The sequence below is a fragment of the Indicator indicator genome, chromosome 1 (assembly GCF_027791375.1).
Source record: "Indicator indicator isolate 239-I01 chromosome 1, UM_Iind_1.1, whole genome shotgun sequence".
Classification (NCBI taxonomy): Eukaryota; Metazoa; Chordata; class Aves; order Piciformes; family Indicatoridae; genus Indicator; species Indicator indicator.
The window spans coordinates 30,527,959-30,541,401 of record NC_072010.1 but is presented as its reverse complement, the minus strand read 5'-3'; the positions used below and the strand labels follow the sequence as shown (position 1 = coordinate 30,541,401).

At 37.3% G+C, this 13,443-nt stretch overlaps 1 protein-coding gene across 1 annotated transcript in view; it reads left to right on the top strand.

Moving 5' to 3' along the window:
• Window positions 1-13,443, top strand: part of FNDC3A (fibronectin type III domain containing 3A) — a 107,955-nt gene that overhangs the window by 78,310 nt on the left and 16,202 nt on the right. The window contains exons 11-15 of the mRNA XM_054383360.1: window positions 428-552; window positions 4,323-4,497; window positions 5,107-5,193; window positions 10,464-10,602; window positions 12,179-12,247. Of these exons, the coding sequence (XP_054239335.1) occupies window positions 428-552; window positions 4,323-4,497; window positions 5,107-5,193; window positions 10,464-10,602; window positions 12,179-12,247 (595 nt within the window). The remainder of the gene's footprint in view (window positions 1-427; window positions 553-4,322; window positions 4,498-5,106; window positions 5,194-10,463; window positions 10,603-12,178; window positions 12,248-13,443) is intronic.

Genomic DNA, 13,443 nt, shown 5'->3' with positions numbered 1-13,443 from the left:
CTTGGGGAATATAAAATAATAAGATATTAATTACATGATTATGCCACTCTTAATTATGACTTTCTCACTTCTAGTCCAATAATTCTTTCAGGAGCTGACCCTGAAGGATCATTTTTCTGTAATAGTCTTTCTTTTGTACAAAATGAGTGGACCTAGCATCTTCCAGTCCCTACCTGGACATCTGTTCTGAGACGGCAGAGCTACAGAAGCTTCACGGCTTTTTCTTTTCCTGGGAAATAGAAAGGAAGGGAAAAAGCCTCTAATTCAATATATACATAGTTTCAGATACTACTGCCTCACTGTGGGAGATTCTTGAGTTATGTTTCATTTAAAAAAAAAATCAGTTTACTTTATGTTTTTGCATTACTTCATTTGATGGATGCATATATAGTAGGGTGAATAATGTAATTGACTTATTCCTTTATAGGGAAAAGGAAATGGAGAGTTTTGCCAGTGTTATTATGGCCAACAGAAGCAGTATAGAATTACTAAACTATCACCAGCAATGGGATACACCTTTAGGTTAGCAGCCAAAAATGACATGGGAATGAGGTAAGTATTACTACTCTGTACATAAATATGGAATGCACATGCATGTGTATGCTTGTTTAGGAAAAACATGATGGTATTTAAACAAGTCTTTTGTCCAGCTGGGATGAAATACAGTATAGAATGTAAAATAGTTCTGTTGGAAGGAACTTACAATGATCATCTAATCCAACTGCATAGTTAATTCACAGTATGTGATTGGATTATTAAGTTTGGAGATTACCAGTGTACTATGAACCACTGGACCCTGCTTGAGCAAGGGGAGGTTGGACAAGATGACCTCCAGAGATCTCTTCCAGTCTCAGCTGTTCAGTGATTCCCAGCATAATGCATTTTGTCCAGGCATGGTATGGCCCCATACTATAACCAGTATGTTGTATGCACACTTAGAGTTCCTGGCTGCTCCTGGAAGCAGAGAGTGCAGGTACTTGTGCCAGACTTAGCCTCATTTTCTGAGACATTTCTAGATGATGCCCCTAGAATAGGGAGCATGAGCATGGCACAAACCACCTGGCTGCTCCCATGTCAGATCAGCTCAGGCTGTGCTGTTTTTTGAGCATTAGTCTTGTAGACCTATGCTGACCACTGACGTTGCTACCTCGGGGATGTGTCCTACTGCACATACTTGAAATACCAGTTTTGGACTAGGCACTACATTGTAGAGACTCACACATTCAGTTGTGGCTTTTGTGTCCGATGTAATAAACACCTGTGCAAAATTCAAGGGATCATGCTGAAAGTGAGCCTAGCAGAACTCCCCCATCTGTATTGTGCTCTTTGCCATGTTCTATTTCTTAAATATGTCCTTTTCTCTAAGGTGTCTGTTACTGTCCTCTTCTCCTGACAAATGGACAGAATATGGCATTATCATATCACTGAATTCTTCTGACATTCTAGAGCTTATTATGAATGCTTAGGATGTATTGTTCTTATTTAATTACTACTTTTCAGAAGTTACAGAGCACCAGACTTCATTTTGAATTTTTGCATGAATGATATTTGACTTCAGTAGAGGATATCATTAAGAAATTAGAAAAAAACAAAGCAAAACAAACATAATTAATAGCTTCACAAGTTTTGCTTGTACAACTGGATATGGTAGTCCTTGGAAATGCTGCTTGGTCTTCTGGGAAAGCGATAAACCTGGCTGATAGCTACCAGGGCTCATCATCTCTGGAGCAGACTGCTATTCTTTATAGTGCCTAGTAGCACTTGGACCTTGAGATCCTGTGTGGCATAAGAAACAGGTCTAATCTAGCCACAAGCCTGAAATGGCTATTTCACAGTTGTTTTTTTAATTCAGTGTCTGAAGTATTAAGCATTGTGCTGCAGTTCACCAGATTGGAGTTTTTATAGGCTGAAATAGAGGATGTGTGTTTTCCAGCTTTGAGCTGGCTCAGGGAGGTGCTTGAGGCAAATGACAGCTTGGACAATGTTGTCAAGACAGTGTAAAGAACAGGGAACCAGACCTGGCGTTACAATTAATTCATGCTGGGCTGAAGAAATCTTCTGCAGACTATTAAGTATGTGACAGCTACAGCTGGCTCAGGAGATGTGAGGCATATGTTGGTAGGCTTTGGAGACTACTAGGGGAATAAGTTGCCTGTTCCTGTGTCTTTCTTGCTTTAGTCCACTGTCAGAGTGGTGGGATAGAATGACTTTTGGGGTGCTCCAGCAGAGTCATTATTATGTTGCTGCCTTCTGGATGATGTTTCTGGAATTAATTATTCTGAGTTACTCTTGGACTTGATGAGACTTAGTTGGAACTGTTCAAAAACGTAAAGACAGGGAGTGAGTTGGCAGTGAAGCAGAGTTCAGTGCTTGGGCTCTCTCCCTGTTCCTCTCTTATGTCCGAGCATCTGGGAACACCTGCATGCATTGCAGGTTCCTGCAGCATCAGGGGGTAGAAAACACTGATCAGTTAAGTACCATTCTTAAATGAATCGTGCCAAGTAGATTTTTGTATCAATATTTTATAGCCTTGTAAAGATGCACTATATTGTCTTTATGATATTACTCAATTAAAGAAGCTTCTTGAAGTTTATTAGGGTAGAGTGCCTGATTATTCCTTATGAAGAATGTTGAAAACCTTAGGCATCTGGAGACAGAACTTTGTCTAAATTATTTTACCAAGAACAAATATTTTATAATTGAGTTACTCATATTTCTAAACTTAATTCTAACTGTACATGAAAAAGTGACTAAAGAAAACTGGAAAAATAAAATCTATGAAAAAAAGAGAGCATTATAGTATTTCTAAATTAATTGTTTGAGCCATATAAATGTGGGTAACACTGGAACTCCTTTAGTTGATTTTGGTGTATTTTGGAGTGATTCAATCAACCAAAGATTATTAGATCTTCTTAAGATTAGGGTGTGGGGAGGAAGTTGCCTTATACCTGCTTGTAAGCTGATCCCTTCAATTAGTGAACAGAGGGAAGCTTACTGTTTGTCTAGCCTCTCCTCTTGCTTTTTCTAACCTCCCTAATACTGAGATTTTTTTTTTAGTAGATACATTGTATGTATCATGTCATTTTCATTTCAGAGATTTGCTTGCTTGTGATTTTCTTTGAAGAAAAAATATTCCCTTCAAATTTAAGAGGTTTTCTTTTCTTTTACACTTTTTTCACTTCCTGCTTCATGATCTGTTTCACAGTCTGCATGACCACACAGACTGTATTCCTGCTTTGCATGCTATAAACACTCTTGGTAAGGTTCTGTCTGTAAGATTATTATTATTACTATTATTTTAATTCTTTTCAGTTCCAAGAAAGACTTTAGACCAGATGAAAAAGTGCAACTTCTGTGTTTAATATAAGTGAAGTCAAGGTATCTTTATACTGAGATTTTCCAGGACAGTCAGATTCTAACACATGAGATGCTTAACCAATACTGTTGTTTAAGCCATCCAGAGAATTTTGTTTTCAGGGCTTCCTGATGCTTACTTTTAGATTAAAATTATGTCTATGATATTAGTTTCATATATGTAAAAAAACTAAACTAGCTATTACGCCTGTAAGTGTTTCTTCAGATCTGATGTAGAAGCAACAAATGCCTGAATAAATGCATCTGAGAACAAGGGGGTGTTTTTAGAGTGTAGCTGGTTATGTCAGACCATCTGTGCAAGCACAGCACCCATTTAGTGACTTTTGCATTACTCTGTTTTACAGTAGGTCTTTTCATGTTACTTATGTATTTCCTTCAAGGCATATCTAAGTATCATCAGATAAGGTTTACAGTCTGTTAGGAGATTTGCTGGTGTACACTCCATATGTTCTGCAATGAGACTTTGATGTTGGCAACTCGTAAAGTAACTTAACATCAAATAAGCCTATTCTATTATTTTCTGAATCACTAGGGAAACTAGTACTTCACAGTGTGCTTGAAGCTGCTGGCTGGGAAGCAAATTTTTTTTGAGGTCTTCCCATATATGCTTTGTTTTCATTTTGAATAGGAAGGACACTATGGTACTAGTACATTATTTATTGGTTTAGAATAATGACTTAATATGAAAAAGCAAAACATTTTGGTTAGCAAAGCATTGTAATGATACTATACAAAGGCATCTTTCCCTTAAGAACATATCGACTTTGTTCAGATGTTTTGTTACTGCCAGACTCATGGGCAAGTCAAGTCATCTGCATGTACCAGCTTGCAATTTCCCATTATGCACATGTCCAAGAAACTGTCATAGCTGTGTTTAGTAAATATTAAGTTTTTCTAGATGCTAATTATTGTGTCTAGTTAGTTTACATACTGTCTGTTTTAAACAGTGGGTTTAGTGAAGAAGTCCTGTATCATACCTCAGGCACTGCCCCAACCACACCAGCAAGTCCTTTGCTGATTAATGCTGGAGTTACTTGGCTATCCCTCCAGTGGACAAAACCCTCAGGAACACCATCAGATGAAGGAATCTCGTATATATTGGAGATGGAGGATGAGAACTCAGTAAGTTTAAAATATTTATTCTCAATAAGAAGAGAGACTATAATGTGTGTGTTTGATACGTTATTGTATTGTGTATCAGTTGTTAGAAAATTCTACAAGGAACTGTATTTTCTGAAGTTAATCTAATGACTTGTCATTGCTGTGACCGAGCCAGGTAGCTTTCTCCTTATTGTGACAGTGATTGTTATCATTGTTACTAAGCTTCAATGCTGCAAAGACTTTTTAATTACTTTTAACTTTGTGACTTTGCATGTGAAAGTTAAGCCTTATAGGAACTGGGTCAAAGTAATTGTATCATGAGGAGTGGTCCCTCTAGATGTCATATCTACACTCTGGAAGAGTTAAGTATAATTTCTGTTGACACTGTGTATGTTTGTCTTTACTGTTCTTTTCTCCTCTCCTGATTGGAGAATAGTTGATTAATTTCCCCTTTTCCAAAAAAAAACCCTCTTGTTCTCACAAAGAAAATTGCACTTACTATTTTGTCAGAAGAGCATAAACAGTTATGGTCTGAAAAAGTAATTTATTTGTATGGTGTATGTTATTTATATATATAAAAGTAATTTATTTGTATGGTGGCCTGGTCTGCAATCGTATTTAATTCTGCAGGGATATGGTTTCAAGCCAAAATATGATGGTGATGATCTTACCTACACGGTGAAGAATTTGAGGCGCAGCTCAAAATACAAATTTAGGGTAAGATTTTTTTTTTTTTTTTTAATCATCAACTTGTGATTGACTCAGAACTGGGGAAGGCCTTTTTAAAAGAAAGCTAGATTGGATGCCAGCTTCTTACAGTTTCAGTATCTTGAAACTATCAACTGAACTCCTGTTTGGTTAATTATCTCTGCGAAAGGAATAAGAACTTCTGCTAGGGCCTAACACAGTTGCAGGTATCTTGAAATTCCAGGTGTTAAGTCAATGTTCTTAACAGTTGTGGGGTTTTATTTTGCTTTTGTATTGCATATACACAGGTAGTATTATTTAATGTAGCCGTGGGATTTTTGATGGACTCTAAACACATCTGAAAGTGTTGGTGGTAGGGAGTAACTTTGATCAAAAAACTATTTGTCAGTGCTAGCATAGTACTAAGCCGATGCTAGTAAATCATTTCAGCATGCTTCAGTGCTAAGCCCATTCTAGTAAGTCTAAGGGCTGAACTTTTTAGCCTAGGATGAAGCCTGGTTTAGCAATGAGATTTTGGGTGTGGTTAAAATTGAAAATAAGCATGCCACCTGTGAAAAAGCAGCCAAACAGTCATCAAGGACTACAAGAACCTTGCTAGGGCATGCAGAGATGCAGACAGGAATGCTGAGGATCAGCTAAAACTGGAACTGGCCAAAGATTTCAAGAACAAGAAGGAATTTTTCAGATACATGAGCAGTAAGCTGAGGCACAGGGAAGACCTATGTAAGCCAATTGCTAAATAGGGCAGGGAAGCAAGTTACAATGTCAATAAGGCAGAGGTTCTCAATACCTTCTTTGCTTCTATCTTTCCTGGCATGGCTGAACCCCATATTACAGGATCAAGTAGCTGTGACAAGGCATGAGTTCACCCCCCACTGGTGGAGGAAGAGCCTCTTGCCAAGAAGGTGATTAGGAAAAGCGCAGACTGAAGGCTAATCATGCCTGAATAGCATCTACATCAGAGTAACATTTTCATTTGGCCTGTAGAGTGCAGTGGGTGTCATTTACCAGGACTTCAGCAAAGCATTTAACATTGTTTCCCACTGCCTTCTGGACAAAGTAGCAAGATACAGACTGGATGAGTGAGTGGTCTGTGAGATGAATAGAAAATAGGCCACACTCAGAAGGTGGTCATCAATGTGTTTTAGTCAGAAGTAGGATCTCATAGGGATTGATACAGAGCCCCATGCTGTTCATGTTCACAAATGATCTAAACAATGGGATTGAAAACATTTTCACCAACTTTGCTGGTGACACCAAACTGAGTGGTGAGATGAACACATCAGAACAGAGAGCCATCTTACAGTGACACCTGGGCAGGCTTGAAGAGTGAGCTAGCAAGAGCAGTATGAACTTTAACAAAGACAAGTGCAAAATCCTGTACCTGTGTCAGAGTAACCAAGGATCTCAGCATAGGCTAGAAGGAGTCTTGCTAAAAGGGACCTGAGCGTCCTGGTGGATAAACTGACTATGGGTAGTGCAGCACTGCAGTGACAAAGGCCTGCATCTGTAAGGGCATTACTAGCAAAGGTAAGAGATGTGATCATCCCACTGTATTCAGCTATTGTCAGGCTGCACTGAAGTGCTGTGTCCAGTTCTGATCCCCACAATTCAAAAAGGACACAGATGGGACTGGAGACAGTCCAAAGGAAGGCCATGAAGATGATCACATGGATGGAGAACCTGATCTATTAAGGAAAGACTAAAGAAATTAAATTGTTTCTCCCTGGAGAAGGGAAGGCACAGGTGGACTCATTACAGTTTTCCAGTACTTTAAGGACAGTTATAAAGAGGAGGCACAGGGGGCACCTAGTACAAGTTGCACTGGGAGAGGCTTTATCTTGGTGTAAGAAGGAAATTTTTCACAGAGAAATCAATCAATGGAACAACCTCCCCAGGTACATGGTGGTGTCCCGATCACTGGATGTTTTCAAGACACAATTAGACATGGTGCGAGCTCATCTCATCTAGGCTCCCTTTTCCCTGAAGTGCTGGATCAGATAGTCTTTCAGATCCTTTCCAGCCTGGACTGTTCTGTGTTCTAAGTCAACTCTTGAACAGTTGCTTAGAGGTGGTGGTGTTTGGTTTTGTTTTTTTTTAATGCAACAAGCCTAAAGACATGTTCTGGAATATGAAAGAGAGTAAGGATAATGTCATCTTTGTCTACAAGGTAACAAATGTCAATAGCTGTTGTCTTGCATATCCCTAAAATACTATTTCATGAAGGAGAACTGCAAATTGCTGAAGAGCAGCATTTCTTTGGAATACAAAAGGTAGCAGTTTAGGGGTTGGGTGTTTTTTTCTGAGTTAACACTAAAACATGCAAGTACACCTTTTCAAATGATAGTACATAGCTTGCATTTATTAATATTCCTTTTTTAAGCAGAGAAGGTTATGATTAATCTTACAGCACTTGAGGTTTTTACATGACTTAATATTTAAATAATTTAAACTGTATACTGTACTCCAAGAACTGTACCAAGCTAGGACTGTTGTGGCCACACATGAACATAAAGAACAACTAATTACCTTGAAAACAGCTTTTACAGGGCTTGATCTTAGCCTTCATTTGAAAGTAGTCCTATGTCTTAATTATACACATTACTTGTAAGTGTACAGTTAACTTAAACATCCTAAGCTTCTCATTACAATAACAATAAAGCAATGTTTACACTGTAGGGTTTTTTGAACACAGCAGTAAACCAGAAGTCTCTGTTCACTCATTTGCAGGGCATAAAGGAGAAACAAATGTTGTATTAATCAGGTCTTTATTATACAAAGGAAAGACTTAATTAGTAGTAATATTCCTTAAGGCTTTTGAAAGAAGCTTTATAACCATTGGAAACCTTATTGTAATACATAAATGCTAACTGTGCCTGTTTAACTTCATTTGTAAGGTCACAAAGACAAGTAGATGATCTTGTAAAATCTTCTGGGAGACTTAGTGCCTAAGAGACATGTTAGCTCACTTTCCTTTCTCAGTGTGCTAACATTACTGCTGTCAGTTTGATTCTCCTCACTTTTAAAACAAATATAGAAGCCTAAAAACCTTTTTCTAGGTTGTTTAGTTTTTTGCTAGGAACAAGTCAGAATATGTAAATTAACTGCAGATACAGATAGAAAGTAAAGAATAGCAGCAATTTGTTTTCCTAGAATCATAGAAAGTCTAGTTTGAAAGGGACTTTTGAGGATCATCTGGCTCAAACTTGGGTAGAAAGTAGAGCCTTAGGTTAGGCTATTCAACCCTGTCCTAGCCCTGCTGAGCTGAGACGTCAGCATTTCTAGCAAGAGATTGGACCACCTCTCTGAGCAGCCTATTCTCATGGTGATTCATTTTTTTCTTCTTATAGCCAGCCAGAATTTTGCCTGACACATTTTGTGTCCACTGTGTCTTGTCTGTCATCACTGATACTTGTGAAAACGGTATCGTCATCTCTTCCGTGACTGCCTTCTAAGTATTGAAAGGCTGTGATTAGACACCCCATCCCCAGTGAAATTTCCTTTTTCTTAGAAAGAATAAACCCAAGATCCCAAGAATAAACCCTTTTCTTCATGTGTCAGGTTCTCTAACCCTCTGATCATCAGACTGACTCTCTTGTGGACTCTCATCAGATGTTTCCCAGTCTCCTGAACTGGGAGAACCAAACAGTATTTTAGGTGTGGCCTAAAAGATCCTGAGTATAAAGCAATGTAATTCCAACCCTTGTCCTAATGGCTAAATTCTTGCAGCCCATGAAACAGTTTGCCTTTGTTGCTACCAGGATGCTTTGGTGATTCATTTGGTTTGCGCTCCACCAAGATCCCAAGGTCCTTATCAGCAAAGCTGAATAAAGAAAAACTGACCTCAAACCGTACTGCTGCTGGGATTATTTCATCCCAGGTGCAAGACTTTTGTTGATGCAGTCCTCTAGCCTGTCAAAGTCTATCTAATCTATATGGTGGCTCTTCCTTCCAGCGTATCTCTCTGCTCCTGGTTGGTGTCACATACAAACCTGAGGAAAGTGCATTCACTCCTGTCATCCAGATTAGTTAGAAGCATGTTTAATAGTATCTGACATTGTATTGATTGCTGAGGAAATCTCTTGAGTAGCTCTCAATTTACCTTTGGACCATTAACAAGTACCCTTTGAGCCTGGCACAGTATCTGGTTTTCTACATCCATCTTGTGGTCCATCTGTCCTGTCTGTATCTTATCATCTTGTCTACATGGATGTTATGGGAGCCCATGTCAAACTAATATTAGGGTAGATGATGTCCACAGTTCTTCCTTCAAATTGTTTGATGATAAAAGGCACTCAGGTTGATTGAACTTGATTTATCCTTGATAAATCTCATCACCCTCTTGTCCTTTATGGGTCTGTAAGTAACTTCTGTGACAAGATTTGTCATAATTTCCCTTGGGACTGAAGAGTTTATATCGCTTTTGTTGTTGTTAATACAAGTTACAAATATTTTGTGATGTTTTAATGTATTTCCTTTAAAAAAGGAACTGTAATAACTTGAGAGCACTACTTACTTAATCCCAGTTATTCAGGGTTTTTTTAGCTGTTAGTAAATCACCACTTTTTGCTCTTAACAACACAAAAATATTTTACCTAAATGGAAAAGGAATTGCAATTAAAATTTTAATACTTCCAAGTTCCTTCAGTAAAAGTTTAAAAGTGGCCTCTTTGCTATATGTCTTTTTTCATAATCTTTTGCTTCAGTGCTTTTGTAAAGGTTTTCTCTCATGCATGTTTTCTAGACCTGTCTAGTTTCTTTGTATCTCAGATGGTTAAAAAAAATAATAATAATTTTACATCCTTGACTTGAAATAAAGTGGTTTGTGCTTTATTAAGCATCCACAGATTATTCCAATGTCACTGATATTTGCATGTATTGATGACATTTTGCAATCAGGTAACTCTTAGGTGTCCTAAGTTAGAAACCTAACTTCGTAAACCAGCATTTAAAATTTGGGGTATATGGAAGGTGATTTGTGATTGACTGATTGATTGATTAATTTTCAGTTTCACAGTTACTGTGATGGAGGTTTAAGGATTGTTGTTTTTTTTTTTAACCCTGGCAATTGACAGGAATATTTAATTTCAGTGTAATGATGGTCTAACTATGGGAATGAAAATGTAAAATTAAGATATAATTATCTCAAGAACCAAGGCTATCATATGCAACTATCAAAGCATACATATAAATTAATTTGACTTTACTACTAATAGTGAATAGCATACCACTAGCCAGTGTGTTTGTTCTGTTTATAATATTTTTTTATGTATTTACAGGTCATTGCGTATAACTCAGAAGGGAAAAGCAGTCCAAGTGAAACAGTAGAATACATTACTTGTCCAGATAAGCCTGGAGTACCTTCAAAACCCACTGTGAAAGGAAAAGTTCATGCACAGAGTTTTAAAATAACCTGGGGTAAGATTGTTGTCCAGCTCTATTTATAGTATATTTTATCTATCTCTCTCTATATATATAATACATATAGAAGGCCGGATTTTACTTCAGTGACGCTGAAGTCAACTGAGCAATTATGATCCATTTTCATGGAACTTAAGAGCCTAGGGTAATTATGTCAGAAGAATAATATACCATTTTTAATAGGCACTGTTACTTCAGGGGACTACAATAAATAAAATCAATAGTTTTCGTTTTTATTTGTGTACTAAAAAGTTCCGTGTGTCTGGCAAAAAAATAGATGCCATGAAATTCTTGGGTTTTGTCAAAAGAGAAGATCCAAATTCGGCCTATCTCTTCAAAGTGTTTGGGTTTGGTAGATAAGTTGTTTTATTTGCTAAAGATCTTGAGAGACTTTTCCCAAGTCTTTGACAATATTTACCCTTACGCTGTGAAACAAGAGATGGTAAAACAGTACTGGGTGATGCAGTGCTTCAGCTGAAAACAAAAAAGTTGAAGGTTTTATTTATTTTTACAGATCATTAAACGTCTTACTTATTTCTGTTTAATATTGTGTTTAGTTCTTTTGCATTAATAAAAAGCTACTTATAGATTATAAATGGTGTTTAGAAAATCGTCTTGCATCTTTCCCAAGTGTTTTGCTACATCAGGGCCTGATATTTAGTCTTGTATGGATATGATATAATACATGACACTTCTATAAATACCTAATTTGTAAATCAAAAACTATCTAAAATACCTACCTTTAGTAGTCATTATTTTGAACAGCAATACTCCTTTTTTTTTTTAATGAGCAATAATCAATATGATAATTTTATTTCTCATTTGGAGTAATTTGTGACCTTCCAACCAAAACAGTGCTAGTACCATGTAATAAGTCTCATTTTATCTAGCAGGCGTGATATGTACCCTATGCCTAAAAGCTGCATGTACATAATGTTAAGGCAATAGTATCCTTCTATACCAAAGTACTTGTCAAAAATGTTGATTTTCCACATTATTTTAATTCCTCTGTTCTCTAAGTCAGCTGTCTGAGTAGTAGGATTTTATGTCAAAGGTATGTCTGTAGAATCATATCTTATACATTAATATTATCAGAGAGGATAGGGCACTCCATTTCTAGCAATGATTTAAAAATGTAAGAGATTAAGTTTTCAGTGTAGAACTCCTGGCTTCCCTTCTCTCCTAAAACCTTTGAAATGCTGTCCTTAGTTTATTCTGAAATATTTTTGTTTGCAGATCAGTACTATTTACAGAATGGTTAGGATCAGTGTCCCTGAAACCATAATCAGGCAGCCTTCCACAGCACTTCAGATGAACTGAAATGTTTGCTGTGGCATCTCCCAGGTGCTTGATTCACTTGTCAGTCTTCATCTGTAGACTATGCAGTAGGGTTGTGAGCTGGCAGCTTCACAGAGCGGAGTGATTTGCAGCTGTCTGGAGCTTGGCTAGGTGGGATGCTATCTAATCGCCCATCTGAAGTCACCTGCTGATTTTGCCATCTCTAAATTCTCCCTAAAAGCTACAAAACTGTTTAATTTATCTCACTTAGTTGGAATATTACTGGTTTTTATAGATCCACCAAAAGACAATGGAGGAGCAGCAATAAATACATATGTTGTGGAGATGTCTGAAGGCTTAAATGGTAAGTATTAGGAGCAAGTGTGGGCATTCACTGTTTTTTTTTCTCTGTGTGTGTGCCTGTGGAAAGAGTAGAATGCGTACTATGATAGGGAAAGTTATTGCAAGGAACTGCCATTAAAAAGGTAGGCATGTTGATATCTGCATACAGGAGATTTTTTTTTCCTCTGGCTTAGAAAGAAGATGCCACCAAACTGTGTTGACAGAGATGTTTAACTTATTAATTAAGTCTATTCTGTTCTGGAAATTAGATGACACATTTCATACCTTTTTGGGTGAGAAGACAGGGCCACCTAGCTTTGGATGTGTAGCTTTGCTAGATGTGTGATGTGAAAGAAAAACCAGTGCTCCATTTATCTCAATTAGAGAAGAACAGTGAGGCAGCTGGGATAACTGTTTCTGTTACTTGCTTTTCTGTCCTTTCATACAGAAGGGAAATAATATTTTTAAACTGGGTATAAAAATGCATGGCTAAATTATTAAATTCAGAAGCACAGTCACATTTAGAGTGAAATTTTATACTTCTCGAGTGCTGTGTCAGATTAAGACAGTACACTGTCCCCAGTTTGTAGTAGTAGCCCTTTTAGGGGTCTCAGTTGTGGTTCTTCTCATACTTAGTCTATTGCTTTCTTACTCCATTTTGTGTCCACGTTAAGCCACTTCTGGAATAATTTACCTCAGCCTTTCATGCAGATTTAGTGAGTCTTGCATTGCATTTAATTTCTGTGATTTACTGAGTTGTTGGAGATTTAATTAAAAGTCCCCAGGTTCCCTGCTTAATCTTTTAAAAAGAGGGAGAGAATATTAAAAAGTTTCTGATGTAAGAATCTGGCTGAATAGCAAAGAGTGAAATCAGTATTTCAGATGGTGTTGGGCCATTCAGGAATACAGGAACAAGTTTTATCAATTGTAGGTTAGGGTCTACAAAATTAATGTTGTAATTAGAAGTTTTCCATGGAAAATTTTGCTTTTATATCTTTCCTATTTATTTGGTTGTGGTGTTTGAATGTGCTTGCTGGCCCAGTAATAACTACTTAATTAAAAGTACATTTTCTCCTAGTTCATGTGAATACAAAATAAGGAAGATGTTTCATTTCAGCAGGTTTAGGACATTTACCTAGGAAACTATCTTTAAGAACTGCTTGGAGCTTTTTCATAGAAACAAAAAGGAAGCCTTAAGCTGTTGTTTGGTTGCCTTTT